This window comes from Artibeus jamaicensis, unplaced genomic scaffold, assembly GCF_021234435.1.
Source record: "Artibeus jamaicensis isolate MK-2021 breed Jamaican fruit bat unplaced genomic scaffold, CSHL_Jam_final contig_1686, whole genome shotgun sequence".
Lineage (NCBI taxonomy): Eukaryota > Metazoa > Chordata > Mammalia > Chiroptera > Phyllostomidae > Artibeus > Artibeus jamaicensis.
This window is the reverse complement of record NW_026521327.1, coordinates 455,705-482,332: the sequence shown is the minus strand read 5'-3', so window position 1 is coordinate 482,332 and position 26,628 is coordinate 455,705. Positions and strand designations below refer to the sequence as shown.

Below are 26,628 nucleotides of genomic sequence, written 5' to 3'. Positions count from 1 at the left end.
TGAGCAGCCGATCAGTCCTCCAGCCTCCTGCTGAACCACGAAGTGCACACATCAGCCAGGATGGAGGGTATCTTCTAGGTGGGCCACGCTGGGGGCAGCCGTCTGCACCTACTTTTGTGGACATCCCTACTGCAGAGCCACAGTGTGTCCCAGTTCTGGGGACTTGGCTCTGCCAAGAGAAACTTGGGCCATGTGGTTCACAGGACAGAAAGGTCTTTTTACTTCGATACGATTGGCCTTATTCGTTTGTTTGATTACTGTGGACTTGCCAGATGACAAAAGCCTCCCACCACAACTGCCTTCCAGGCAGGTGTGTCCTCAGATGATTTGGAAATGGGACAGCTTCGTCTCCAGCTTGTGTCCGGTGTGTCCAAGGAAGATAGAGTCGTTTCCAACCAACAGGAAAAGGGTTCTAAGCTCCTGTTTGCTCTAACTAGCAGGCTCATTTTCTTTTTTTTTTCTTTTGTCTCTCCTTTTAAATGCCTCTTTAAAATTGACTTTATGTTTTTAGAAAAGTTTTAAATTGACAACAAAATTGACAGGAAAGGGTGGAGGATGGGTGAGAGGTGAAAGCGAACAAGAGGGACAGCTTTCAGTTATAAAATAAGCAGGCCACAGAGATGTAGTGTACAGATGGGATGTAGTCAATAATATTGTAATAACTTTGCATAGTGATAGATGGTTACTAGACTTACCATGGTGACCATATCATAAGGCATATAAATGTCAAGTCACTATGTCGTGTACCAGAAACTAATGCAATATTGTATTCCAACTTACTTTAATTAAAAAATTAATTGAAAGGAAGGTAGAGAGACTTTTCATGTACTCACTGCCTGCACAATGTATTACCAACTTCCCCACCAGAATGGTTACATGTTAAAATTCAGGAACCTACACAGACACATCATAATCACCCGGAGTCCACAGTTTATCTTAGAGCCCACTCTTGGTGTTGTACATTCTGTGGGTGTGAACAAGTGTATAATGACATGCATCCATCATTGTAGTATCATACAGAGTATTTCCAATGCCCTAAAAATCCCCTGCTCTGCCTATTCACCCCTCCCCTCTCCCCCAAACCCTGGCAACCACTGACCTTTTTACTGTTTCCATAGTTTTCTAGAATGTCAGATAGTTGGAATCACACAGTATGTAGCCTTCTCAGATTGACTGGCTTCCTCCCTTCATCCCTCCCTCCCTCCCTCCCTCCCTTCCTTCCTATCACTCTTTTTATATAGAATTTATTGGGGTGACATTGGTTAATAAAACTATATAGGTTTCAGGTATACAGTTCTATAATACATCATCTGTATATTGTATTGTATGTTCAGCACCCCAAGTCAAGTCTTCTCCCATCACTATTTATCCTCGATTCTCTATTTTCTACCTTCCCCACCCCCCCTTTCCTTCTGGCAGTCACCATTCTGTTGTCTGTGTCTGGGAGGGTTCTTTTGTCCTTAATCCCCTCACCTTTTTCACCCAGCCTCCTAACCCCCCTCCTCTCTGGCAGCTGTCAGTCTGTTTCTATTTTGCTTATTAGTTCAGTTTGTTCATTAGATTCCACATATATGTGAAATCATGTGGTGCTTGTCTTTCTCTGACTGGCTTATTTCACCTGGAATAATGTTCTCCGGGTCCATCCATGCTATCTTAAAAGGTAAGATTTCTTTCTTTTTACAGCCAAGTAGTATTCCATTGTGTAAATGTCCCATAGTTGTGTTATCCACTCATCTACTGATGGACACTTGGGCTGCTTCCATATCTTGGTGATTGTAAATAACACTGCAATGAACATAGGGGAACATATACTCTTTCAAATTAGTATTTCAGGTTTTTTTGGATACATACCCAGAAGTGGGATCACTGGGTCACAAGGCAGACCCATTTTTAATTTTTTGACATAACTCCATACTGCTCTCCCAGTGGCTGCACTCAGATTGGGTTTTTTTTCATAGTAATATGCATTTAAGTACTCCCTATGTCTTTTCATGGCTTGACAGCTCACTTCTTTTTCATGCTGAATAATGTTCCATCATCTGGATGTACCACAGTTTATCCATTTACTTAAGGACACCTTGGCTGTCTCCAAGCTTGGGCAATTAGGAACAAACCTGCTGGAAAAACATCCATGTGCAGGTTTTGGGTGGACATAAGTTTTCAACTTATTTGGGTAAATACCAAGATCTAGCCTAATCTAATCATCAGAATTGCTGGATCATATGTTAAGAGTATGTTTAGTCGTGTAAGAAACCAGCCAACTGTCTTCCAAAATGACGGTACCATTTTGCATTCCCACCAGCAATGAGTGAGAGCTCCTGTTGCTCCACATGCTGCCAGCATTTGGTGGTGTCAGCGTTCTGGATATTGGCCATTCTGATAGGTGTGCAGTGATATCTCATGGTTGTTTTCATTCGCATTTCCCTGATGACATATGATGTGCAGCATCCATTCATATGCTTATTTACCATCTGTATATATACTTTGGTGAGGTGTCTGTTAAAGTCTTTGGCCCAATTTTTAGTTATTATTGTTAAGTTTCAAGTGTTTTTGTATATTTTGGATAACAGTCATTCATCAGATGTGTCTTTTGCAAATATCATCTCCCAGTCTGTGGTTTGTCTTCTCATTTTCTTCATTATGCTCTTTTAAAATTATGTATTCTATCTTTTGCATCACTAGCATATGCATATGATATAATACTACTTTCCAGTCTACAGTCCAGTGATTAGACATTTATATAATTTATAAAGTGATCACCCTGATAAATGTAGTGTCCACCTGACACCACACATAGTTTTTCATATTATTGGACTATATTCCTTATGTTGTACTTTACATCTCTGGGACTGTTCTGTAACTACCAACCTGTACTTCTTAAATTCTCCCCCATTTTCACCCATACCCCCAATCCCCTCCCATCTGGCAACCATCAAAGTGTTCTCTATATCTATGAGTTTGTTTCTGTTTTGTTTGTTCCTTTATTTTGTTTTTTAGATTCCACATGTAAGTGAAACCATATGGTATTTGTCTCTCTGTCTGACTGATTTTACTCAGCATAATAGATATACCCTTTCTTTAACTACCCCCTATTGGTAGACATTTAAATTATTTCCAATTTTCTGCTGTTACTAACAATGCTGCAACAGAAATCCCTATAAAATATGTCAGTTCCCACATGGGTGAATATATCTGTAGAATAAATTCCTAGAAGTAGAATTGCTTTGGCCAAAGGGTGTGACTTTTATATGTTTATACAATATTGTTTATTTCATGGGAAGAATCAACAACCTGAACTGTTGCCTTTTGCTGGAAAGCCTCTTTGGAGTTTATCACAGAAACTATCAAGTGCTTGGCTTTGAAGTATTTGTCTTTTATCTTGATCTACCACAAGTTTGTTCCTTCTTTCCCCCAGTACCTATTAGGCAAATACTGTATACCAGGAAAGTTGGTAAGCTTTGGGGATAAAAGCACAAACAAGGGAGACACGGTTGCTACACTCATGATATTTATAGTTCGGGAGGTCGGGGTTGTGGGAGGAGAAAGAACGAAATAATTAACACCAAAGAAATGAACACATGAAAGAAATAATTATATATCAAATCATTACAAAGTGTGTCAAATGCCATGAAGGAGAAGTATAATGTGACCAAAGTGTTTACTAGGCTCCTGACTTCGGGGATCTGAGACTTCCTAGAGGAAGTGATGTATATTCTGATCAATGAGAGAGATCCAGCTAGGTGGAGGAAATGGTAGGTTTGAAGGCTTGGAGTCAGAAAGACGCGTAAGGTACGGCCAGCAGCATGGATTATAGGATCAAGAAAGGGCTTTCAAGGTCATTTAACTCCAATCTCCTCACTTGACATGTGAACAAACTTAGGTCCAAAGAACTAAATGACTTGGTCAAGGTGATACAGATAGCAGCAGAGCCAGGACTAGCACCTGGCTCCTCTGGTATTTTTCAGATGGTGCTGTGCTGCAAAATGCAGCATGCCCATCCTGGGGTCCAGACACCTATGAGATAATTGCCTAGCTTCATGCGGAGGGAGTGTTTAAGTTCAGCTCCTGTGACTAGCAGCCTGACATGTTTGTTTCTCTTTATTAGTAAGTTACAGTTTGGGCAAATGGCCGTGTAGCATTCCAGTCTAGTGGGTTGGTTTAGTCCTCAGCATACTTGTCTCTTCTCCACGTTTAGATAATAAATAATAATAATATTAATAATGGTGGTTATTTATATAGTACTTGCTATATGTCAAATGCTGTTCTAAGCATTTTATATGTATTTCATTTAATCTTGACAATAATCCTACCAGGTAGGTATTATTATCACCTCATTTTACAGATGAGGAAACTGAAGCTCTGAAGGTCAAGGCATTTGCTCAAGGTCACAGAGCTAGTGAGTGTCAAAGCATGGACTTGGTCCGAGCAGTCTGGTTCTAGGGCCCACATACTTTTCCCAATCACTCTCAGCGTTAGCAGCAAGGTAGACTCAGGTCTGGACCCTGAGCAGCTTTGTGCTTTAGAGGGCCTACACAACCCTAGCTGCACATCAGAACCCCTTGAGGAGCTTGCCAAAAATGCTCATGTCCAGACCTCACCCTAGGTCAGTTAAATCACAGTCTCTAGAGGTGGATTCCAATCATGGATGGTTTTGAAAAGCTTCCCTAGTTAATCTAATATGCAGCTAAGGTTGAGAAGCACTGGAATATAGCCTTATCATTCCGTCTTCATTGGATGTGTTTTAGTTCCAATGGTAAAACAAAATACTATAGGCTGGGGGGGGCTTAAACAACACTTCTCACAGTTCTGTAGGCTGGTAAGTCCAAGGTCAAGGTGGCAGTAGATTCAGTGTCTGGTGAGAACCTACTTCCTGGTTTGCAGGCAGCCACCTTCTTGCTATGTCCTCACATGGTTGAGTAAGAGAGATCATATCTCTAAGTCTCTCATTATGAGGGCACTAATCCCATTCATGCGGTTTCCGCCTTCATGACCTAATCACTTCCCAAAGGCCCCATCTCCACATAGCATCACACTGGGGATTAGGCCTTCAACATATGAACTGTGGGGGCACGCATTCCATCCCTAGCAGGATGCAACCAGCAATACATGTTTTCCTTTGTGTTCTGAATATCAGTTTAGTGTGACACTTATAGAAGTATTGATTCATACCACACCGTGAGCTCCAGTCTTAGCATAAAGAATTCATTCAGCTCTGGCTAGTGTGGCTCAGTGGATTGAGCACCAGCCTGCAAACTACAGGGTCACCGGTTTGGTTCCCAGTCCGTACACATGCCTGGGCTGCAGGCCAGGTCCCTGATCGGGGGTGTGTGAGAGGCAGCCAGTTTATGTATCTCTCACACATCAATGTTTCTCTCCCTCCCTTCCCATTTCTCTAAAAATAAATAAAATATTTTTTAAAAAAGAATTCATTCAGTGCCCTGGCTGGTGTTGCTCAGTTGGTTGGAGCATAGTCCCATAAACTGAAAGATCACAGGTTTGATTTCCTGGTTAGGGCACAGGCCTAAATTGTGGGTTTGGTCCTCTGTCTGGATGCATAGAAAAACTGTCCGCATATGAGAACAGTACCCAGTCAGGGCACGTGTGGGAGGTAACTAATGCTTCTCTCTCACATCAAGGTTTTTCTCCTTCTGTCTCTCCCTTCCCCTCTCTCTAAAATCAATGAGCATGTTCTCAGGTAAGGATTTAAAGAAAAAAATTCATTCAGTGCACAAGCTGTGGTAGCCTCATTCAACATTGATGTGTGTTAGTAAGCATATCAAGGGCTAAGATAAGACAGCATTCTCAGTGCTGGGCATTAGGAGACAGTGTAGCTTAGTGTTATAGAGCTTCATTCTGCATCAAACATACCCAAATTCAAGCGGATGCTTTGTCTCTCATGTCCTGTAATTTTGAGATTTATCCTTTCACCAACTCCATTTTGTCATCTATAAAATCTAGCTAATAAGATAATATGACCCATTTCGTGAGGTTTTTGTGAAGATTAACCGAGCCAGAACATGTAAAGGACTCGGTGTAATGCCTGACACCTAACACTTGGTCAATATTGGCCTTTTTTTTTTTTTACTTCATGACAATTCATGTAGCTTATTTGAGCCTCGTCACAAGCCAACAGTTGTATTTGAGAAAAGCTACTAGTGCACTGATATTGAAGGAAATTTAGTTTGACATTTCCTGAGTGCCTGATATATGCAATGAAGGGTGCTAGGCCCTGAAGAGCTAGAACAGGGAGGAAGGCCCAATACCTGCTCCCCTAAGCTGGCTGGCCGCCAGCCAAGATATTATACCCAGATAACTCTTACCAGATAGACCACGCCATAGCAAAAGTCCAAACAAGGGGAGGAATCAGTTAAGACAAGGAGATGGGGGGAACTTAAACAAGGTTAAGGACGTGGGAGTGTGTGTTGATCATGTCCAGAGGGCATAGGCTGAGAAAGAATGTTAAGTGTGAGGTTGAGGCTGTCCCAAATGGCTGCTTCCTTCCAGGCAAAAGAAGTCACACATTTGTGAGTGATGTCATGACTTTACTGCATGTTAATATTCATTCTACACCCATGGAACAAGAAGAGCCCTGTGATAGCCATTCCTTGCCATCATCTTGGCCAGGAGCATGGCATCCGGAGTCCAGACTTGAAAGCCTGGCTACTTTGACTGGAACATTTATTTTCTGGTGACTAAATCACTTCATCCCATCTTCTATTTTCAGGCTCAGAGCCCCTACCTTCCCCACTGTGGAGGAGTAGACGTTCATTTCTCAGGAGCCACGGACTGCTTCCGGCAGATAGTGAAGGCCCAAGGGGTACTGGGGCTCTGGAATGGATTGGCAGCCAACTTACTGAAGGTGAGAAGAGTCATTAGCCTCTACTGTTTTTCTCCCTCTTCCAGTTCCTTTGCCACTTCACCTATAGTTTAGATGGAAATGACCCCTCTAATATTGATTATACCCAGAGGCCCACGAGTACAGCCTGGCTGTCAACCCTGAAGAGAGAAGATCTTGTGCAATGTTGGGGCATCTGATACCCCATCCCAGAGGAGCTGATCATTTAATATAGAGGTTCCTACCATGGGGGTTCATGGACTCCCAAGGGGAACCTAACCCCCATCCTAAAATTGTATGCAAAAATGTGGATGTGTGTGCATGTGTGCCCCCTCTCTGGGGAAAGGATCCGTAGATTTCATCATATTCCCAAGAAACTCCATGACCAAAACAAACAATGGTTAAGAACTCTGGATTATGCTGACCAGTGTGGCTCAGTTAGTTAGGCATCGTCCTGCAAAGTAGAAGGTCAGCCATTCAATCCCTGGTCAGGGCACATGCCTGGGTTTTGGGTTTGGTCCTGGTTGGGGCACATGTAAGAAGTAACCAATCAATGTTTCTCTCCCTCTCTTTCTTCCTCCCTTCCCTTCTCTCTAAAAATAAATAAAAATCCTTTTTTAGAAAGAGAACTCTGCATGAACCTTACATTAGTTGACACATAAATAGGTGCAGTCAAGACAGGCATATGTCGACAGGAAGTATCAGATTGCCCATGTGTATATTAATCCAGACCTGTGCTTCCCCAGAGCCATTCAACTGCTCTGCCATTCCTCACCCCGCACCTGCCATCCTCCCTCACTCCAAAAAGAATTACCACGTTGTATTACCCACAGCCTTTAACTCAGTTTACCTTGACTCAGCTTGATTGCAGACACATTAACACTTTAAGACTTTAACATGATTTTTATTTTATTTTTAAACAGATAGTTCCATATTTTGGAGTTATGTTTGGTACCTTTGAGTTCTGCAAGAGAATCTGTCTTTACCAAAATGGTTACATTGTGTCACCTCTGAGCTATAAATTGACCCCAGGGGTGGATCAGAGTTTGAAGCCCCAGGAATTACGAGAATTAAAGAAGTTCTTCAAAACTGGAAAGCTAAACTCTAGAAAACCTACTCTTTAAAACTGAATGGAACTAGAAGTGCACTGACTGAAGGGGTGTTGCAATCACAGACAAATGTAGCCTCATAATTGTACACATGTGGAGTGATAAGAGGGTACTCTGGTCTGCTGCTCTTGGAAATGAGAAGATTCAGCCATACGCAACCTCTGAGCTCCAAACTGATGTTCCTGGGGACACCGGCACCATGGGAAGGTTTCCCAACATGACCTTCTCCTGATAGCATTTCACTAGATTTTATAACACAAGCTGGTAGTAATGATATGAGCTATTTACACAATACCAAAGAAAGGGCATTGTTATGACACCTCAAAGCAACATGTAGTTGAAGTGGCTGAGCAGACACCATGTCATGTACTCAAGTCACAAGGTCACTAACCCATATTGGCCTAGTTTTGCTCAGTTTGACCTGAGACTTCCTACTATAATCATTTTGGAATTCATAATCTTTGCTGACTTCTGAGTGCACACATCACAGTGTAAACTATGCCTTATCGGAAGCTAAATGAAAGTGTTTAACACTTGAAAGTTATGACTATCATAGTAGAATCATCCTTTATTAGAATTTGAAGCATCCCACACTTAGAATCTGGTGTCTCAGGAAGGCACTTTTTAGCATGACTGCTTATTCATGCCCCAAAAGACCTTCTTCCAGTTCAAGTCATGTACAGTTTAAGTGGCTTGAATTCTCTGCCTTTTTAACTTGCTTTGCAAGCCTACCTGGAAAATAAATTACTAACTCAACTTATGTTATTTTCACAAGACATCCAGTTGCCTAAAAAAGATCAAATACAGCATTTTACACACGTACCAAAAAAAAATATCTGACAACAGTTTAGGCTAATTATCTCTATTAGATTTTCAAAAAGTCAAAGTTTGGATTGTTTCACTTGGGGATTTTGTGTCAATTTTATTTAAGTGTACTTTCAAATAGTGTCTATCCATGCATTAAACATATCTAATATCATGATACTAATTTATACGTATACGAGCTTTCGGTATGTTGAAAATATTTTCCCTATTAAATTCATTTTCCAAATAAAAATGATGTGTTGGTCATTTCTTACTAATCTGAGTTACAAAACTATGGTTAAGTATATACTGACCAAAATCTTTAAATTCTCAGAAACTTGTCCTATTGAAATATACCAAAATAACTCATTTTTCCACTTGTCAAGGCAGATTGTGTTTTATGGGGAATGGCAGTTAATACACACATGAAAATCTCATCTGTAGCCCAATCTGTTAGAGTCTGGAGCTTGGCAGACTCTACCCAGAGTGAATAGTTCACGTTTGTTACTCTATTTCCCTTGAGGTGAACAATTTTTTTAATTTCTGAAAACCGCAAAAATTTTGTCTTGCTAAATCTAAAATCATAATGGTTACTTACCTCATGTCAGGATCTTTAAATTTTTTTTTAATTTATTGATTTTTAGAGCGAGGAAGAAAGAGGAAAAAAACATCAAGTTGCTGTTCCACTTATTTATGCATTCACTGGATGCTTCTTGTATATGCCCTGACCTGAGATCGAGCCTGTGACCTTGACATATTGGGAAGATGCTCTAACTAACCTAGTTATGGGGCCAGGGCCTCATGTCAGTATCTTCTGTGTATTCTTCCACAGGTATGATGAAATAAATAGCTACAGTCTTGCTACTGCCATGCATAGGAATGTTTTCTGAGCTACTGAGCTACTATTTTGATTTTTTTTAATTAAGGAGAGGAAAGCATATACTTCATCTTCCTAATTTGAAAAGAACTCTTTAAAACTCTAGTTCTGGTCCTCGTCAGAAAGCTCAGTTGGTTGGAGTGTCGTCCTGATGTGCCAAGGTTGTGGGTTTGAGCCCCGGTCAGGACACATACAAGAAGCAACCAGTGAATGCACAGATGAGTGGAGCAACGAATCAATATTTCTCTCCCTCTGTCTCTCTGTCCTTCTTTCTCTCTCTCCACCCCCCTTCCCTCCCTTCCTCTCTCTGAGAAAACCCCAAACCTCTAGCTCTGTTCCTAAAATGAACTTAGAGCTACTTCCATTTTCTCTGTGTTATAAAGGGAATGTTCTGCTTTATGGTTGGCAGTGTGCACCAAACTGGACTAAGCACTTTAGGAGAATTATATAAAGTGTGATGCAGTATTGATCCAGGAGTAACTTACAGTCTTCAGGAACAAAACTTACCTACACACATGAAATAAATATGATTACAAAACAAATGCAAGCAATGGCATGATAATGGGGTGACAGCTGTTTGCAAGATGGCCAAGGGGTTCTGTGTATACTTACTGAATCAATGATTAACAGGACCATCAGGTGAGAGGGGCCAGTAATGGGCAAGAGGGTTTGGAGGTAATGAGTCTTGAACTAAGTTTTGAAGGAAGTGGCAGGATATTAGTTGGTTAAGAATAAGTTAGAGGGGCCCTGGCTGGCGTAGCTCAGTGGATTGAGCGCGGGCCTGTGAACCAAACAACCACAGTTCAATTCCCAGTCAGGGCACATGCCTAGGTTGCAGGCCAGTTCCCAACAGGGGATGCATGAGAGGCAACCATACATTGAAAAGGAAAGAATAAGAGGGCACTGCAGGTTGAAGGCAGGTCATGTACGGTGTCACAGAGATGGAAGCAAGCAAAAAAGATATTTGGGATAGAGTAAAGAAGACTGGCTTCATGCATTTATTCAGCTGCTGGGTACTCTGGACCCAATGGTACATAAGTCAGATAAGGTCCTTGCCCTCCTAGAGCTTGCATTCCAGTAAAAGCAGCAGTCAATAAAGACATAAATCAACAAGATTGTAATGGTATGAGGGAAATACACAGGGTGCTTTACCAGAGAAATATGTGGAAGTGAGAGAAATGTTTTAAATCAGGGAGCCAGGGAAGGCTACTCTGAGATGAAACCTGGAGGGCGAGAATGAGCTAACCATGCAAACAGCTGGGGGGAACATTCCTGGCTGAGAAAGCAGAAGGTGCCAAAGTGGTGCGGGTAGTGGGGAAAGATTTAGTGAAGAGAAAAGATATGAGTGTAGCCAGCATGATGAGTGAGTGAGTCAGTGTGTAAGAGGAGGTTGGATAGAGAGCTAGATCATATGTGGCCATTTGGGCCACAGTCATAAGTTAGATTTTACTCCAAATGCAGTGGTGACTCATTGAAGGTTTTCTTTTTCAAATATGTTGTGCTTCATTTTTTACAACATTTTATTTATTTATTTTTAGAGAAAGGGGAAGGGGAGGAAAAAGAGAGGGAAAGAAACATCAATATGTGGTTGCTTCTCACATGCCCCCTACTGGAGACCTAGCCTGGGACCCAGGCATGTGCCCTGACTAGAAATCGAACCAGCGACCCTTTAGTTTGCAGGCCCATGTTCAATCCACTGAGCTACACCAGCAAGGGCTCATTGAAGGTCCTTGTGCTGAGAAGATACAATCTGATTTTCATTTTTTAAATTTCTTTCTGCTTGCTGTGTGGATAATAGCTTGGAGGGAAGTGAGGCTGTGAGTGGGAAGACTAGTGGAGAGACTATTACAAATTCCAAGTAAGACATGATGGCTTAGACTAGAATGCTAGCAATAAACATGGAGAGGAGTGAATGGGTTTGAGACCTACTTTGGAATTGGACTCAGCAGGATTTGCTGGACAATTGAATGTAGGGAATAAAAAGAAGGAATCAGCCCTGGCTGGTGTAGCTCAGTGGATTGAACGCAGGCCTGCGAACCAAACAACCACAGTTTGATTCCCAGTCAGGGCACGTGCCTGGGTTGCAAGCCAGTTCCCAGCAGGAGACACACGAGAGGCAACCATACATTAATATTTCTCTCCCTCTCTCCTTCCCTTCCCCTCTAAAGATAAATAAATAAAAATCTTTTTAAAAAAGAAGGAATCAAAATGGCACCTAGATTTTTGGCTCTTGACTTGACTAACAAGGTAGATAATGTTGCCATTTGCTAATGTGGGAAAGACTGGTAAGGGCCAGAGTTTTGGTGAAGGAATTCAAAGGTCTCTTTTGGCCCTGGCTGGTGTGACTCAGTGGACTGAGTGCCAGCCTGCAAACTAAAGGGTCACTGAGTTGATTCCCAGTCAGGGCACGTGCCTGGGTTGTGGGCCAGGTCCCCTACGGGGGGTGCACAAGAGGCATCCACACATTGATGTTTCTCTTCCCCTCTTTCTCCCTCCCATCCCCTCTCTCTGAAAAATAAAGTCCTTTTTTTTTAAAAGGTTTCTTATAGAAATATTAAATTCAAAATGCCCTATGAGACATCCAAGTAGACAGCTGTCTCCAGCGTAGACTGTGTTACTGTCCAAATCAGTTGTGGTAGATAAAATAATGAGCCCCCAGGGCTCTCCACACCCTAATCCCTAGAATATGTAAACATTTATCTCACAGGGCAAACAGGGCTTTGCACATGTGATTAAGGTTGAGATTATCACGGTTTATCCGGGTGGGCCCAATCACAAGTCCTTAAAGTTGGGAGATAGGTGGAAGAATGGGGCAGAACAAGAGGGGGAAGAAATAGGACAAGAAGAACTTTACTCGCACCAGCTGTTGCTGGCTTTGAAGACAAAAGTGCCCACGAACCAAGAGATGGGTATGACCTCTAGTAACTGAGCATAACCCTCAGATGACTGCCAGCAAGGAAATGGGGACCTCAGTCTTACAACCACAAGGAACTGAATTCAGCCAACAACCTGAATGAGCCAGAAAACAGACTTTCCCTGACACCTTCCAGAAGGAACCCATTCTGGCCAGACACCTTGAGTTTAGCCCACTGAAACCAACATCACATTTCTGATCTCTATAACTGTAAGGTAATAAATTTGTCTTGATGAAGTCACTGAGTTTGCAGTAATTTCTTACAGCAGCACTGGAAAACTAATACTTCAGAACACTCTTAATAATGAACCAGAAATGTCCTGGGCAAAACCCGGAAAAGTCTGCAGATGAGGGGAGAGTAGTAACTAGAGACAGAAGTTTGGGTGTCATCAGTACATAGATGGCATTTAAAGCCAAGAGACTGAATGAGACCATCAAGGGAGTGGGTGGGAAGAAACCCCTGGCAGAGCCAGAAACAACAAAAAATGATTAAACAAAATCCTCAAGGCCCTGGCCATGTGGCTTTAGTTGGTTTGAGTGTCATCCCGTGCAGCAAAAGGGTTGTGGGTTCAATACCTGATCAAGGCACATTGGTATTTCTTTCTTTCTCTCTCCTCCCCCCCCCCCGCCATCTCAAATCAATAAGCATATCCTTGGGTGAGGAATTTTTAAAAAGGGGGCCTCAAGGAAGATGTGGAAGAACTGGAACTCTTGTGCCCTGCTGTTGGGGATCGAAAATGGTACAATTGCCCTGACCGGTGTGGTTCAGTGGATTTAGTGCCGGCCTATGAACCAAAAGATTGCCAGTTTGATTCCCAGTCAGGGCATATGCCTGGGTTGTGGGCCAGGCACCCAGCTGCGGATGTGCAAGAACCAATTGATGTATCTCTTGCGCATCAATGTTTCTCTCCCTCTCTTTTTCCCACCCTTTCCCTCTCTCTAAAAATAAATAAAACCTTAATAAAAATAATAAAATGGTACCATCATTTTACAGTCTGGTAATTCCTCAAGTGGTTCATCACAGAGTTACCATATGGCCCAGCAATTCCACTCCTAGGTATATATACTACAGAACTAAAAACATATGTCCACATAAAAACTTTTCCAGGAATATTTATAGCAGCACCATTCATAATAGGTAAAAGGTGGAAATGACCCAAATGTCTATCACCTGATAAATGGAGAAACAAAATGTAATATATCCATACAATGGAACTACTTAGCAATTGAAAAGAATTGATGCCCTGGCTGGTGTGGCTTAGTAGATTGCACACCAGTCTGTGAACCAAAGGGTCGCAGGTTCGATTCCCAGACAGGGCACACGCCTGGGTTGTGGGCCGGGTCCTCAGTAGGGAGCACTCCAGAGGCAACCACACACTAATGTTTCTCTCCCTCTCTTTCTCCCTCCCTTCCTCTCTATCTAAGAATAAATAAAATATTTCTTAAATCTGTTTAAAATATATGTACTTTTATTGTATGATACTTCAAAAAGATTGGTTTTTTATTTATTTTTATTTTTTTAAGATTTTATTTATTTATCTTTAGAGGGGAAGGGAAGGAAAGAGGGAGAGAAATATCAATGTACAGTTGCCTCTCGTGCATCCCCTGCTGGGAACTGGCCTGCAACCCAGGCATGTGCCCTGACTGGGAATTGAACCACAATCTTTTGGTTTGCAGGCCTGTGTTCAATCCACTGAGCTACACCAGCCAGGGCTATTTTATTTATTTTTAGACAGGGGAAGGGAGGAAGAAAATGAGAGAGAGAAACATCAATGCATTGGTCAGCTGCCTCTTCTTGCACACCCCCAACTGGGGACCTGGCCCACAACCCAGTCATGTGCCCTGACTGGGAATTGTGAATCCAACCAGCAACCTTTTGTTTCACAGGCCACACTCAATCCATTGAGCCACATCAGCCAGGGCTGTTGTTTTGTTGTAGGCAGTTACTCGGGGCTGGAATTTTAAAGTATGCGCAGAGGGGCCAGAAATGAAATCCTGGGGGAAGGAGAAAGAAAAGGGCTTCAAATGCTAAACTGAGGAATTCAGGATTGACCAAGTAAGCAAAAAGGAATCACTGGTTTCTTGGACCAATATAGGTGACGTGATAAAAACTGGATGTGAGCAGATTGTTTCAGAAACTAAAGTGAAATACTAGAGACAGAAAGACTGGCCCACAAGTGATGAGCATTGTTTCCTCCTAATTACACTGCCAACATGAGTGTGATGTTATCATCTTCCATATTGCAAATGCAAGCCAGGTCCAAAAACTGAGAGTGCCTCATCTGGGTACTTCTTAGAGACTCAGATCCTGCTTCTATGGGCTCTGGTGTGGTTGACATCCCTGAGAACTGGCTGACCACCTTCTTAAGCGAGGGTGGAGTGATTTAGTCATTAAAACTCAGTCAACCTAAGTATTTTTCTTAGTATTAATGAAATCTAACCTGTATTGAATGTTTACTATGTAGCAGATTTTGTTTATGCATAGGTAATTATCACTTCAGTGCTTAGAGGTATAGGTACTATTCTCATTCCCATTTTACAGGTGAAGATATCCAAGTTCAGAGAGATTAAGTAACTTACCCAAGGCCTGACAGCAAGTGGCAGAGCCAGTATTTGAACTCAAGCAGCGTGGCTCCAGAGCCTACCCTGCTGACCATTGGGCTAACTTACCTCTCTTCTTATTTTGTCCCAGATTCCCAAACTCAGATGCTCAAATGCAATTCAGTCTTATACATACGAAAGCAATAGCCATAGAATCTTATAATTGGAAGGGTGTAGAACTTTCTTTCCAGCCAACACAGCAATCTCCTGTGCAGTATCCCTAAGAAGTGACCAGTTCCACACTCCTAACATTTCCAGCAACAAGAAGTTCCCACATTCCATGTTTAAGTAGCTGATATTTTAGAAAGTTATTTCTTGTTCAGCTGAAGTCTACCTCCATGAGACTTCTACCCACTAGTGTTGATTCCATATAGAATGTCTAATTCTCTTCTGCCTGACAGTCCTGCTTCACTTTTGAGATAGGATGTCCCTCCTTCACCCAAAGCTCTTTCCCAGTTAAATATCTCCCAGTCAATGAGCCATTTCTCATATGACATGAATTAGAGGCACTTCCCTTTCCTGGCTGCCTTCGTTCAATGTTCCAGTTTGTTAATGCCCTCTTAAACGTGGTGTCCAGAAATAAGCACAAAACTCTATATGCTGGCCAGCAGAGAAAGCCCCCCTGATCCCTTCACCTCTATGCTCTTGTCCCAGCCTTGTACTCATTAGCATTTTTTGGCATTGTCACTTCACAGACAACTAAGAGCCCCAGTTTTCACAATGCTACGTTAGGCTCTAGCTCCTCGTCTTTAAATGTCCTGCACTAAATACAGTATTAGAGCATTTTATAGGGTCCTTCGTGTCTTGTAAGCCTGGGTTTATTTGGGCCTTAGCCATTCTGACTCAGTTCCTAGAGGTCTGTGATACCTTTTGGACTTTCTGGTTGAAAGCCCAGCCCTTCTTCTGTCAACTATATACTCTTATGTACTTTTAAAATCTGAGCTCATCAGAGAATAATCTGTAAGGACACTTTAGTTGATTAGATCTCTCTCCCTTTTTAATTTCTAATTGTGTCACAGGTGGGCACAGGTAACCATAGGTAACCACGTTCTTGGTGATCTTGGACAAAGAATTGAACCAAACACACAGAGAGTTAATAGCAGAAAGAGAGATTTATTAAGTGATAGTACACTCCACAAAAACATGGGAGAGGCCAACTCCGAGCAGAGACTCACCTCAGGGGCTGGAAGGATTCTGTTCTCTTAGGGCGGATATTCCTGGTTAGTGCTGGAGGAATTCTGTTCTTATAGGGCGAATATTCCTGCCTGGTTTTGACGGGGCTTATTTATTTATTTGTTTGTTTTGTATTTATTTATTTTTAGAGAGGGGAAGGAAGGGATAAAGAGAGGGAGAGAAACATCAATGTGTGGCTGCCTCTCATGTGCCCCGCACTGGGGGCCTGGCCCACAACCCAGGCGTGTGCTCTAGACTGGGAATTGAATCGACGATACATTGTGTCAAAGGTCGGTACTCATTCCACTGCGCCACACCAGCCAGGGCTGTTTTGGGGAGGGGGGGTTATTTCACATGTACAAGTAGTTATATTACTTTAAAGCTACTGTGCATGTGGTCTCCCATGATTTTTCTTGATTGGCCACCAGGGAAGGGGGTCACACAGTGTTAATTCATTATAGTGCTATTATAATGAAGCGGGGGTCATGTAGCATCTTCTGTGCAGGTGCATTCATGATTCACTGTGATTCAGCGCTTTTCCAAAACGTGGGAACTACTGGTCTTTGAACAGGGTCTCTGTCCTGTATCGATGTCCTTTGTCTTAGCCCTGGGGCACCTCTGGGGTACACTCCTTCCTGGCTATCTCCTGCCTCAATTTGGACTTTTTCTAAAATGTACAGGTCTGAATTTTATCTCTGGAATTTATTGACCTCTTGAGCTGTCTTTCTCTTTAGGCCTTTGGCCAGGAGATCATATCTATCTTTTCTCTGATTCTTTTGACCTCTCTCTCTCTCTCTCTCTCTCTCTCTCACACACACACACACACACACACACACACACACAAAACCATGCCTAGCATTCTTTTGCTTAACAGATCCAGACAGCACAGTCAGTTTCCCCAAGATTCTTTGTAATTTTTACTTTGCTAACCAGATCTTTCTTATTTATTGTCAGGATTAAGCTCAGTTTAGCAATTTACCTCTCTCTGCTTCTTCAGTCTTCTGAGAACTACACTTACCAGCAAGAGAATCAAGAATTTATCCAATGGGTTGCCATCAGAATAATGAAACTTCCAGCAGATATTGGATGCCTTATGTCTCTGATGACCATTTCTCCCCTATGTGATGGTTTTATGAAGTGCTATTCAGAACTTTTATATTTCTAGTCATTCTCTTATATATTTCTACAACTACAATCACTTTCATTTCTCCCTTTCATTTTCACTGAATGCTTTTCACCTTCCAGCCAATGAATTACTGGTTATACACTCTTGATATATTACTGTTCTGCTCTCCTTTTATATGGTATTTCCCTGAATAGGTTTACCCTTCCTTTTCCAGATGCCAGTGAGAAGTCCCATTCTACCAAGTTTGCCCAATACCTATAAAATTGTGGGGTTTTTTGTTTGTATTACCATTTTATATTCACTGTATTACCCACATTCTGGGTGTTGGTACATAGATAACTAATGGGGGGCCTTCAGTATCATTTCTGACCCTCTTCCTTGTTTTTTCTTGAGAATTACAAGGCACTGCCTTAGATTTAGTTCCTCTTTCTAAATTATTCTTGTAGTCTACACAGTTTCCAGTAACACAGTAGTTACTAACACAGAACCCCCACCATGCCTCACTGGAAGAATCCATTTTTAATGAATTGACCAGCCATATATTGTTATCACTAATATTAATGTCTATTTTAGTGGGATCTTGCTACTGGCTTCCTTTTTTTCCTTTTTCCTTTTCAATTTTCTTTAACCTTCAGACAGAAAAAACAATGTTACTTAAAAACCCAGTATAAAGAATTTCCATGTATCCTTCACTCAGCTTCTCCAAATATTTACATCTTACATAACCACTGTAACTAAGAATAGTACTGGTAGAATACTATGAACTAACCCGCAGATATTTGACTTTCACCAATAGTCCACCAGGTCCATTTTCGGCTTCAGGATCCAATCCAGGATTACACATTGCTTGAAACTATCGTTCTCTTTAGTCTCCTTTAGTCTGTGACAGTTCCTCAGCTTTTGTTTTCCATGACCTTGACACTTTTGAGAACATCTGACTCCTTGAAGTATACTTGGCCTAGGCAACTAGGAGAACTCCAGCTTATAGTGGATTTGGAAGAACACCAAGCCAGGCATGAAGTTGCTTTTAAATGACTCATCTTGTATTTTATCTTCAGTAAAAGGACACTTAGGTACCCAAACACTGAGAAAAAACAAACTCTATGTAACTATTTGATCATCTTTTTTTGGTGGAGAGATAGAAATCTGACAGAGCAACAAATGCGGAAGTGCTTGAAACTGTAAAAGGTATCTTGGATAGAATACAATAGGGACTTAATGCTCAAAGGGAGTAGCAGATGTTGCCTGGAGAGGTAGAAAAGAGGTAGATAAGCGATAGCCCTGCATTTCAAAGAGTAATTAACATTTGAATAAAACGCATTAATCAGAATGTCAAGGGTTCAGACTAGAACGGTTTTGAATTTTATTTTGAAATGTGTTCTAAAAACTACCTCCCTCTAAATAAAATACTCTGTAGATTTTTGCTTTAGCTGTTAATGCTGGCCCTAGTAGAAGAGTGACTACCACTTTCAAAGAATATGCTCCATCATTCTCTGAAACTGTACGGCAAGGTTGTTTTTGTATCGAGATGCATCACTAACTAAAATCCACTAATGAGAAAACTAGCAGCCTCTTATGAGCACAGGTCAAAGATACCCCCAAAATCAACAAAGCTGGATTCAAACTTGCTCTTCTTTAGCACATGATATGCGCTCTTCACGTTGGGTTGCTGGAATTCTTGGGAGGGCTAACAAACTGTAAAGTATACTTAAAGGACCTGAAAATCTTGGAGGAACCCTAGAATTAGGTCCTTCGATGGGCACATCTGGAGAAGGTGGGAGACAGGAGGAAAGTGAGGGATATGCCCCCTATGTCTTCAGCATGCTGGGCATCTACAGTTTGGCTGCAATTGATGTTTTCAAGAGTTGTTCTTACTTTTATAAACATTGTTGTGATCAATTAGATATAGGATTTGTGATTGACTCTTGGCTCCTGTTATGAACCTGAAAGTGCATTCAAACTAATAAGCGGGTTTTTAAGAACATGCATGGCAAATGCTTACCTAGTGCACGCATTAAGGGGTTCAGTAAGCATCTGTCCATTGACACAACGGCTCTCAATCTAATTCTATTGATTCCTCTAAAATTTTCTGGAGTTCGGGAACCTACTCAACCCAAGAGCACTCTACTTGGAGTCCAGGAAGCCACAGGCCAACCTGGTTCACACAGCCTCTTAATTGGTCCTGTACAAAACTCTGCATTTGGCTTCTGGCTGCAATTTCCCAACCCTCAAGGGAGTTCTTTGGACTCTCTTCTGCCAATTCCCAACATCTTTGTTAAGCTGCGTTTGCAGACCCGGGTATGGAGCACACTGACAGTATCCCAGCTTTGCTGTTCCCCAAATGTCCTCTGGCTTCACTGGCAAAACTTCAGGGCAGTGCCGGGTCTAGAGGGAGGAGGCAGTTGCCTTGGCACAAAATTTAAGGAGGCACCAAATAAATTGGCAATCGAAATAAATTATTTTAATGCACTATTTTAAGAACTCAAAAGTAACGCAAAAATTTGATTCGTGAACATGAGAAAAGATTCACGAACAAATTATCAAAGTTTAAAGACAGGACCCCCACCCCCCAACACGTGCATGACCCTTCCTCATTTGCCTCACTCTGATCCCAGGCCTGGGGGCTCCAATTAAAGTTATTTACTAAAACAGGTGACCAGCCAGCAAACCGTAGTTTGCCCGTATAAAAATTTTAAGATGTTGCATTAAATATCATTTATCTTGATCACTGGATTTTTCTTTCCTTTTTTTTTTTTTTTCATGTTGTTCCCTTAGATTCTGCGCCTCACTTTGGTCCCGGCCCTGCTCCAGAGGTTTTTGTACAAGCACATGGTGACCTTAAGCGTCCCTCCCCGCTCCCAGGCTTCTCCCAGGGTCAAGCATCCGAATCCTGGTTATTCGCTGGAGCCTCCCCTCCTTCCAATCAGGTCAGCTCCCCGGGACCAGCCACGGGGTGAGGAGGGAGGCCTTGGCCCGACTCCGCGGCTCCTCCCACACCGTGCGGAGCCGAACCACTCAGCAGTCCCGGGGCTCAGCGCACCGCCCTCCAGACCCGCCTCCCACGCCGGCCTCCGGAGCGCCGGCTCTGCGTGTATATATATCGGCCATTTGCTTTGCTCCGCCCTAGAGCTCCGGAGTCCTAGCCGGTTGCACATCTAGTTCTGCGTTCTCTCGCTCCTTCTTTCGTTTCAACATGACAGATGCTGCTGTGTCCTTTGCCAAGGACTTCCTGGCAGGTGGAGTGGCTGCGGCCATCTCCAAAACAGCGGTAGCACCCATCGAGCGGGTCAAGCTGCTGCTGCAGGTACATCCTGGGATCAGGGAGCCCGACCAGGAAGTGGGGGAGGGGACGGGAAGGGGGGTCACGCAGAAAGCGGGACCCCAGGATTGGAGGGGCGAACTCTTTAGCTAGGTCCGTGGAAGGGGCAGCGTGAGAGCCAGGGTGGCCGCAGAGGGGGACGAAAAGGCTACCTGATGGAGGTGTTCTGGTGATCTGAAGTTATAGATCTAAGAAGGGGTCGGGTGTGGAGGGAGGTGATGAAGGCCGGGGCCTCGACACCCCAGAGCCCGCGAACTTGGATGGGGTAGTCCGTAGTGGTTAGCAGACTCCCCGGACCGTCGGGTCAAGGGCAAAGCCTGAAAGCCGGCGAACACCTGGTCTTAACTGGAGTCACCAAGGTCGCGGCAAGGATATCACAGCCTTGGGGAAGCCACGCGGTCGGTAGAGCGGCCGCGTTCCAACCCGGCCGGCCCGGGCCGGAAGCCTACACCGGATAGCGTGAGTCTGCCGAGTCCGCCTCCGCGCCGCCGCCGGCGCGTCCCCGCGGCCGGCCCGCGCCGCGTGCTCGCACGCTCTGGCTCTAGGGGGCGCACTCGGACGGGCGAAGGGGAGTGGTGGCCCTCAGGTCACCTCTAGGAGCCGAGTCAGGGAGGAGCCGGAGAGAAGCATCTCTGGGAAGCCAAAGCTTACGGCTTGGTTACCAAGGTGACCGCGCCCTACAGGGAACTCACCTTAATGCCTCTGAACCTTTCTCAGATCTAAAGGTCACCGGTCCGCTTGAGTATCCCCTCTCTGCACCCTAAAGGGTGGAGGCTTAAAGCTTCTAATGATGCAGATCACCTCTTCCTCCTGTGCCAGCTGTCTCAGGGTTAGGAAGGCCCAGCTTGTGACACAGAAGACTAGATGGGGGGAGGGACTAACCTTACATTGTGTTGATTGAGATAATATATTATCTTCCCTTTTCCCTTCTCCATGGTTATAACTCTCCCTGTTGGCCTCCTTTTTGTCTGTCAGGTGCAGCATGCCAGCAAGCAAATCACCGCAGATAAGCAATACAAGGGCATTATAGACTGTGTGGTTCGTATCCCCAAGGAGCAGGGAGTCCTGTCCTTCTGGCGTGGTAACCTGGCCAATGTCATCAGATACTTCCCCACCCAGGCTCTCAACTTTGCCTTCAAAGATAAATACAAGCAGATCTTCCTGGGTGGTGTGGACAAGAGAACCCAGTTTTGGCGCTACTTTGCAGGAAATCTGGCATCGGGTGGTGCTGCTGGGGCCACCTCTTTGTGTTTTGTGTATCCTCTTGATTTTGCCCGTACCCGTCTAGCAGCGGATGTGGGCAAAGCTGGAGCTGAAAGGGAATTCAAAGGCCTTGGTGACTGCCTGGTTAAGATCTACAAATCTGATGGGATCAAGGGCCTATACCAAGGCTTTAATGTGTCTGTGCAGGGTATCATAATCTACCGAGCTGCCTACTTCGGTATCTATGACACTGCAAAGGGTAAGTTTGCTATGTGCTTTGAAGCCGTGTTCTTATGAGACAATATAGAAGATCATTATGCCATCCTAGTTTGCCAGGAGCCAGAATTGGGGGGGGGGGTTGTTTGGGGTTTTTTTGGTTTGTTTGTTTTTGTTGTTTTTTTTTTTGTAATTGCTAAAGGCAGCTAAGGTCATCCATCCAGTACAACCCTTGTGACCAGATCAGATATTGGGGGGACATGGGAAATAAGCCGGTAAAACTCTGCTATGTGGTTAAAGTGTCTCTTTCTTATTATTCTCAGGAATGCTCCCAGATCCCAAGAATACTCACATCTTCATCAGCTGGATGATTGCACAGTCCGTCACAGCAGTGGCTGGGTTGACTTCTTACCCGTTTGACACTGTTCGTCGCCGCATGATGATGCAGTCAGGGCGCAAAGGAAGTAAGTTTCCATTAAGCAGAGGAAGACATGGGCATAAACTAGTAATGCCTGGTATGAAACAGCAGTCTGTTCAAATAGCAGGATGGGGTTGATTGTGTGTGCTGCACAGTTGCCTTGGAGCAGGCCCTTTGGATGTGAATGAACGAGGATGCTACTTAAAAGATATTAGATGTTTAAGTCCAATCCAATGGGGAATCTATACATTGCTCACTGTTCTCTAGTGACAGCATTAATATTTCAGTATTGGCCAATGTGTTGATGTTGGATTTTGAAAAAGTGATAATAGCTGTTCAGAGGCAGGGCTTGGGTTTAGTCTGGTAAATCCTAGGACTTTTCATCAGCATTTTGTCACCAACTCCATGTCTGTCTTTTTTGCAGCTGATATCATGTACACAGGCACGCTGGACTGCTGGAGGAAGATTGCTCGTGATGAAGGAGGCAAAGCTTTCTTCAAGGGCGCATGGTCCAATGTTCTCAGAGGCATGGGTGGTGCTTTTGTGCTTGTCTTGTATGATGAAATCAAGAAATTCACATAAATTATTTCGTAGTCTTCCTCCCCCCACCCCGTGAACAGGCATGTTGTATTATGTAACATATCTTGAGCATTCTTGACAGACTTGTTGGCTGTCTATTTATCAATGGCAACTATTTACTGGTTGAAAATGGGAAGCAATAATATTCATCTGACCAGGTTTTTCTTAAAGCCATTTCCATGGTGATGGTGGGACTCAATTATATTTTTTATTTCAGTCACTCCTGATAAACAACAAATTTGAAGAAATAAAAAATATCTGAAATATAACTTTTGTTAGTGGTTTATTTGCCTATAAAATATATATTTCATTTAGTAGTGTGCTGTCTTTGAGTAAATAAATGCTTTATGTTTAGTAAATAACTACAGTATCTCCTGAGACACTAAGAGCTTTCTTTTAAAACCAAACTTGCTGTGGCTGGGTGGTTCAGTTGGTTGGGCATTGTCCCCGTGTGCCAAGGTTGTGAGTTTAATTTCCGGTCAGGGCACATACAGGAAGTAGGTGGTGTGTATACAGATGGGTGGGACAGTGGTTTTTCTCTCTATGAAATCAGTAAGTAAAACTTTAATAAAGTCAGCCCTGGCTGGTGTATAGCTCAGTGGATTGAGCAGGAACTGGAAACCAAAGGGTCACTGGCTTGATTCCCAGTCAGGGCACTAACCTGGAGTAGGTGCCAAGTGAGAGGCAACCACACATTGATGTTTCCTTCGCTTCCTTCCCCTCTAAAAGTCTTTAAAAATAAGTCAATGTTCATCCAATCACCAAAGAACAGCTTGGTTGTGTGACCCATTGATGTTCCTACTACATTAGTAAAATAAAATCTCAAGTCTACTGCATCCAAAACCCTCTGATCCATGGCCTGTGGAAAGTCATAGCTAAATGAGCTTTCTCCAAAAAGTGAAATGTATCCACCTTACCTAGTCTGTGGTTATTAATTCAGAAATATAAACTGAACCCTGATTAGTGTGGGTCTGTTGGGAGGTGTCCTGTAAAGGGAAAGGTCAAGTTCCTAGGCTGGGCACATTCCTCTGCTGCAGGTTTGATCCCGGGTCAGGGTGCATACTGGAAGCAACCAATGATGTTTCTCCCTTTAAAATCAATAAAGTCATATTGGATGAGGATTTAAAAAATATGCATATGTATATGCTGACATGTTCACTTCTAAATGATTTGTTCTGTGAATTTCATCTAAAAAAGAATCATGAAATGCAAGGTAATAGAAATTTTCATCCAGTTGTCTTTCCTCACCCATCTTCACCTGGCTCGAGCCATTTTTACCTAATTCCATTCAAAGCAGAGGATTAGAGCTGGCACTGTTAGTGCTGAGATTGCAGTGCTGTTAAAGATTACCAGGAGATCCAGATAACTGCCAAGGCCTCAACATTTCACAAAGAGGAAATGTACCTGCATTTTGTCTGGTGTGGTAATATTAATAAGCCCAGTCAATGGAGGACATTTGTGTTTATTTTGCATAAGCCCTTATTTGGGGTCCACATGAAAATGTGTTTGCAATTTCTATAGCTCTTAAGCCTCAGAAATCCAGTGGGTTTTTTCTTGTAACACAGGATTTGTGAATAAAGCACCATGGTGGTCATGCCACAACATTAATAGTAGAAAATGATAGGTGATTTGTGTGCACAGGTAAAACTCATTCCTGAGGAACATCACACATGCTGGCTGGCATATTTAAGTGCAGCTCACTAGGAGTTTGCATGGCACACATTAGTGCCCAGGGAATCCCAGACACTTCCATCACCTGTATCTTGTAGCTTAGTTGAGAACCCCTGCCTGGGCCAGGTTGCTCAGTTGGTTGGAGCATTGTCCTGTGCATGGAAAGGTTGTGAGTTTGATCCCCAGTCAGGGCACGAACCTAGGTTGCAGGTTCAATCCGTGAGGGTGCGTTCGGGAGGCAACCGATCTCATCTCTCTCTCCCTCCCTCAAAATCAGTAAATATATCCACGGGTGAGGATTTAAAAAAGAACTCACAGTGTATACATGTATCAAAAAAAGTTGTACATCTTGCCCTGGTTGGTGTTGCTCAATGGATTGAGCGTGGGCCTGTGAAGCAAAGGGTTGCTGGTTCGATTCCTAGTCAGGGCACATGCCTGGGTTGCAGGCCAGGTCCCCGGTGGGGGGCACGTGAGCGGCAACCACACATTAATGTTTCTCTCCCTCTCTTTCTCCCTCCCTTCCCCTCTCTCTAAAAATAAAGTCTTACCTTTAAAAAAAGAATCCAACTATTAATACATGAAATAACTTGGATGAATATCCAGCAAATTATGCTCAGTGAAAAAAAAACTACCCTCATGATTACATATTGTGTGATGACCTTTATATAACATTCTGAAAATGAGCAAATTACAGAAATCAATGAGCAGTCGCCAGTGGTTAGTATAGTGGGTTATAGCTATAAAAAGGCAATTAAGGGATTTAAAAAACAAAGAAAGAAAATTGTATACCTTAACTATGTACAATTTTTCTGAGTTAAAGACCTTAAGGTTGTTTAAAAAAACCCAAACTCTTGTTCTAGTATAAGAGAGGCCTGGATACTGCCACTTAATTGCACTGTTAGGCAAGTTACCTAATTTCTCTAGGCCTCAGTTTTCCTCATCTATAAAACGAGGATACTACTGCCTGCCTCAGAGGGCTGTGACAAGAATTAAACAATTTATGCAAAGCATCTGCCAGAGAACACACATAATGAGCACTCTATAAATGGTAACTATGATAATTATTAGGAAGCAGTTAAGATTTCAGGAACTCCAAAATCAGAAGTACCTGATTTTGAATCCTGGCTCTGCTGCTTACCTAGCTGCATGACCCTGGGCAAGTCACTTAATCTCCCCGAGTCTCAGTTTCCTCCTCTGTAAAATCAGGATATAATAGTGTCAGCCATATTTCCTACCAGTGTTTTGAGTGAGGGTCAAGGACCATGAAGTGTGTAGAGCAGTAAGTATGGCACCTGGCATGTAGCAGGCACAGCAATGGGAGTTTTTCACATTAAGCATCCATTTTGTTGAATGAAGATTTGCCCAAGCAGAGTGCTATTTAAGAATGAATTCAAGTTCACTTTTCTTTTTCTGCAACAGCCTAGACATACTATATTGTGTAGAATTTCTATAAAATAAACTTCAGCTTAGGTTTTTTTCAGTTGTAGATTTTGACCCTGAAAGGGGCTAAGAGGCTCTCCAGTTAGGGCTGCAAACCACAGTACAAGAGAACCCAAGCCCCCTTTATGGTTATTACAATAGATGTAGACTCACTGAGCTGCAGCTATTAAAATAAACCTAGGATCAGGCATTAATGATCAGAAAGCAAGAAGTGGTGCCTCCTACAATTGGGTGGCCGATATAAATGAGGCAGTTGTTGTTTTTTTTCCCGTTGTTTCTATTCTTGTTGTTCAACGATTTTTGAAATTTAATTTAAAGACAAAGTGGTTTTAATCTCTCCAAG

General features: G+C 42.9%; 2 protein-coding genes across 3 annotated transcripts in view; both read left to right on the top strand.

The window, feature by feature from the left end:
- SLC25A43 (solute carrier family 25 member 43) overlaps positions 1–20,598 on the top strand; it is a 45,502-nt gene extending 24,904 nt beyond the window's left edge. Inside the window, exons 4-5 of one of the 2 annotated variants that reach the window (XM_053669778.1) lie at positions 6,725–6,859; positions 20,215–20,598. In XM_053669778.1, the coding sequence (XP_053525753.1) occupies positions 6,725–6,859; positions 20,215–20,598 (519 nt within the window). Of the gene's footprint in view, positions 1–6,724; positions 6,860–7,758; positions 8,969–20,214 lie in introns of those variants that run through there. The other variant, XM_037164101.2, reaches the window with a different exon arrangement.
- On the top strand, positions 20,551–23,443 carry SLC25A5 (solute carrier family 25 member 5). The gene is made up of 4 exons (XM_037164102.2): positions 20,551–20,743; positions 21,734–22,220; positions 22,501–22,641; positions 23,020–23,443. Exons 1-4 carry the CDS (start codon positions 20,633–20,635, stop codon positions 23,175–23,177), a joined length of 897 nt encoding a protein of 298 aa, XP_037019997.1. The 5' UTR covers positions 20,551–20,632; the 3' UTR covers positions 23,178–23,443.
- Positions 23,444–26,628: the final 3,185 nt, after the last annotated feature.

Excerpts from the sequence above, each read along its gene's own strand:
- SLC25A5 (XM_037164102.2), top strand. The coding sequence starts at position 20,633 with ATGACAGATGCTGCTGTGTCCTTTGCCAAGGACTTCCTGGCAGGTGGA. Across the intron at positions 22,221-22,500 it reads TATCTATGACACTGCAAAGG|GAATGCTCCCAGATCCCAAG; the intron begins GTAAGTTTGCTA and ends TATTATTCTCAG. Across the intron at positions 22,642-23,019 it reads GCAGTCAGGGCGCAAAGGAA|CTGATATCATGTACACAGGC; the intron begins GTAAGTTTCCAT and ends TCTTTTTTGCAG.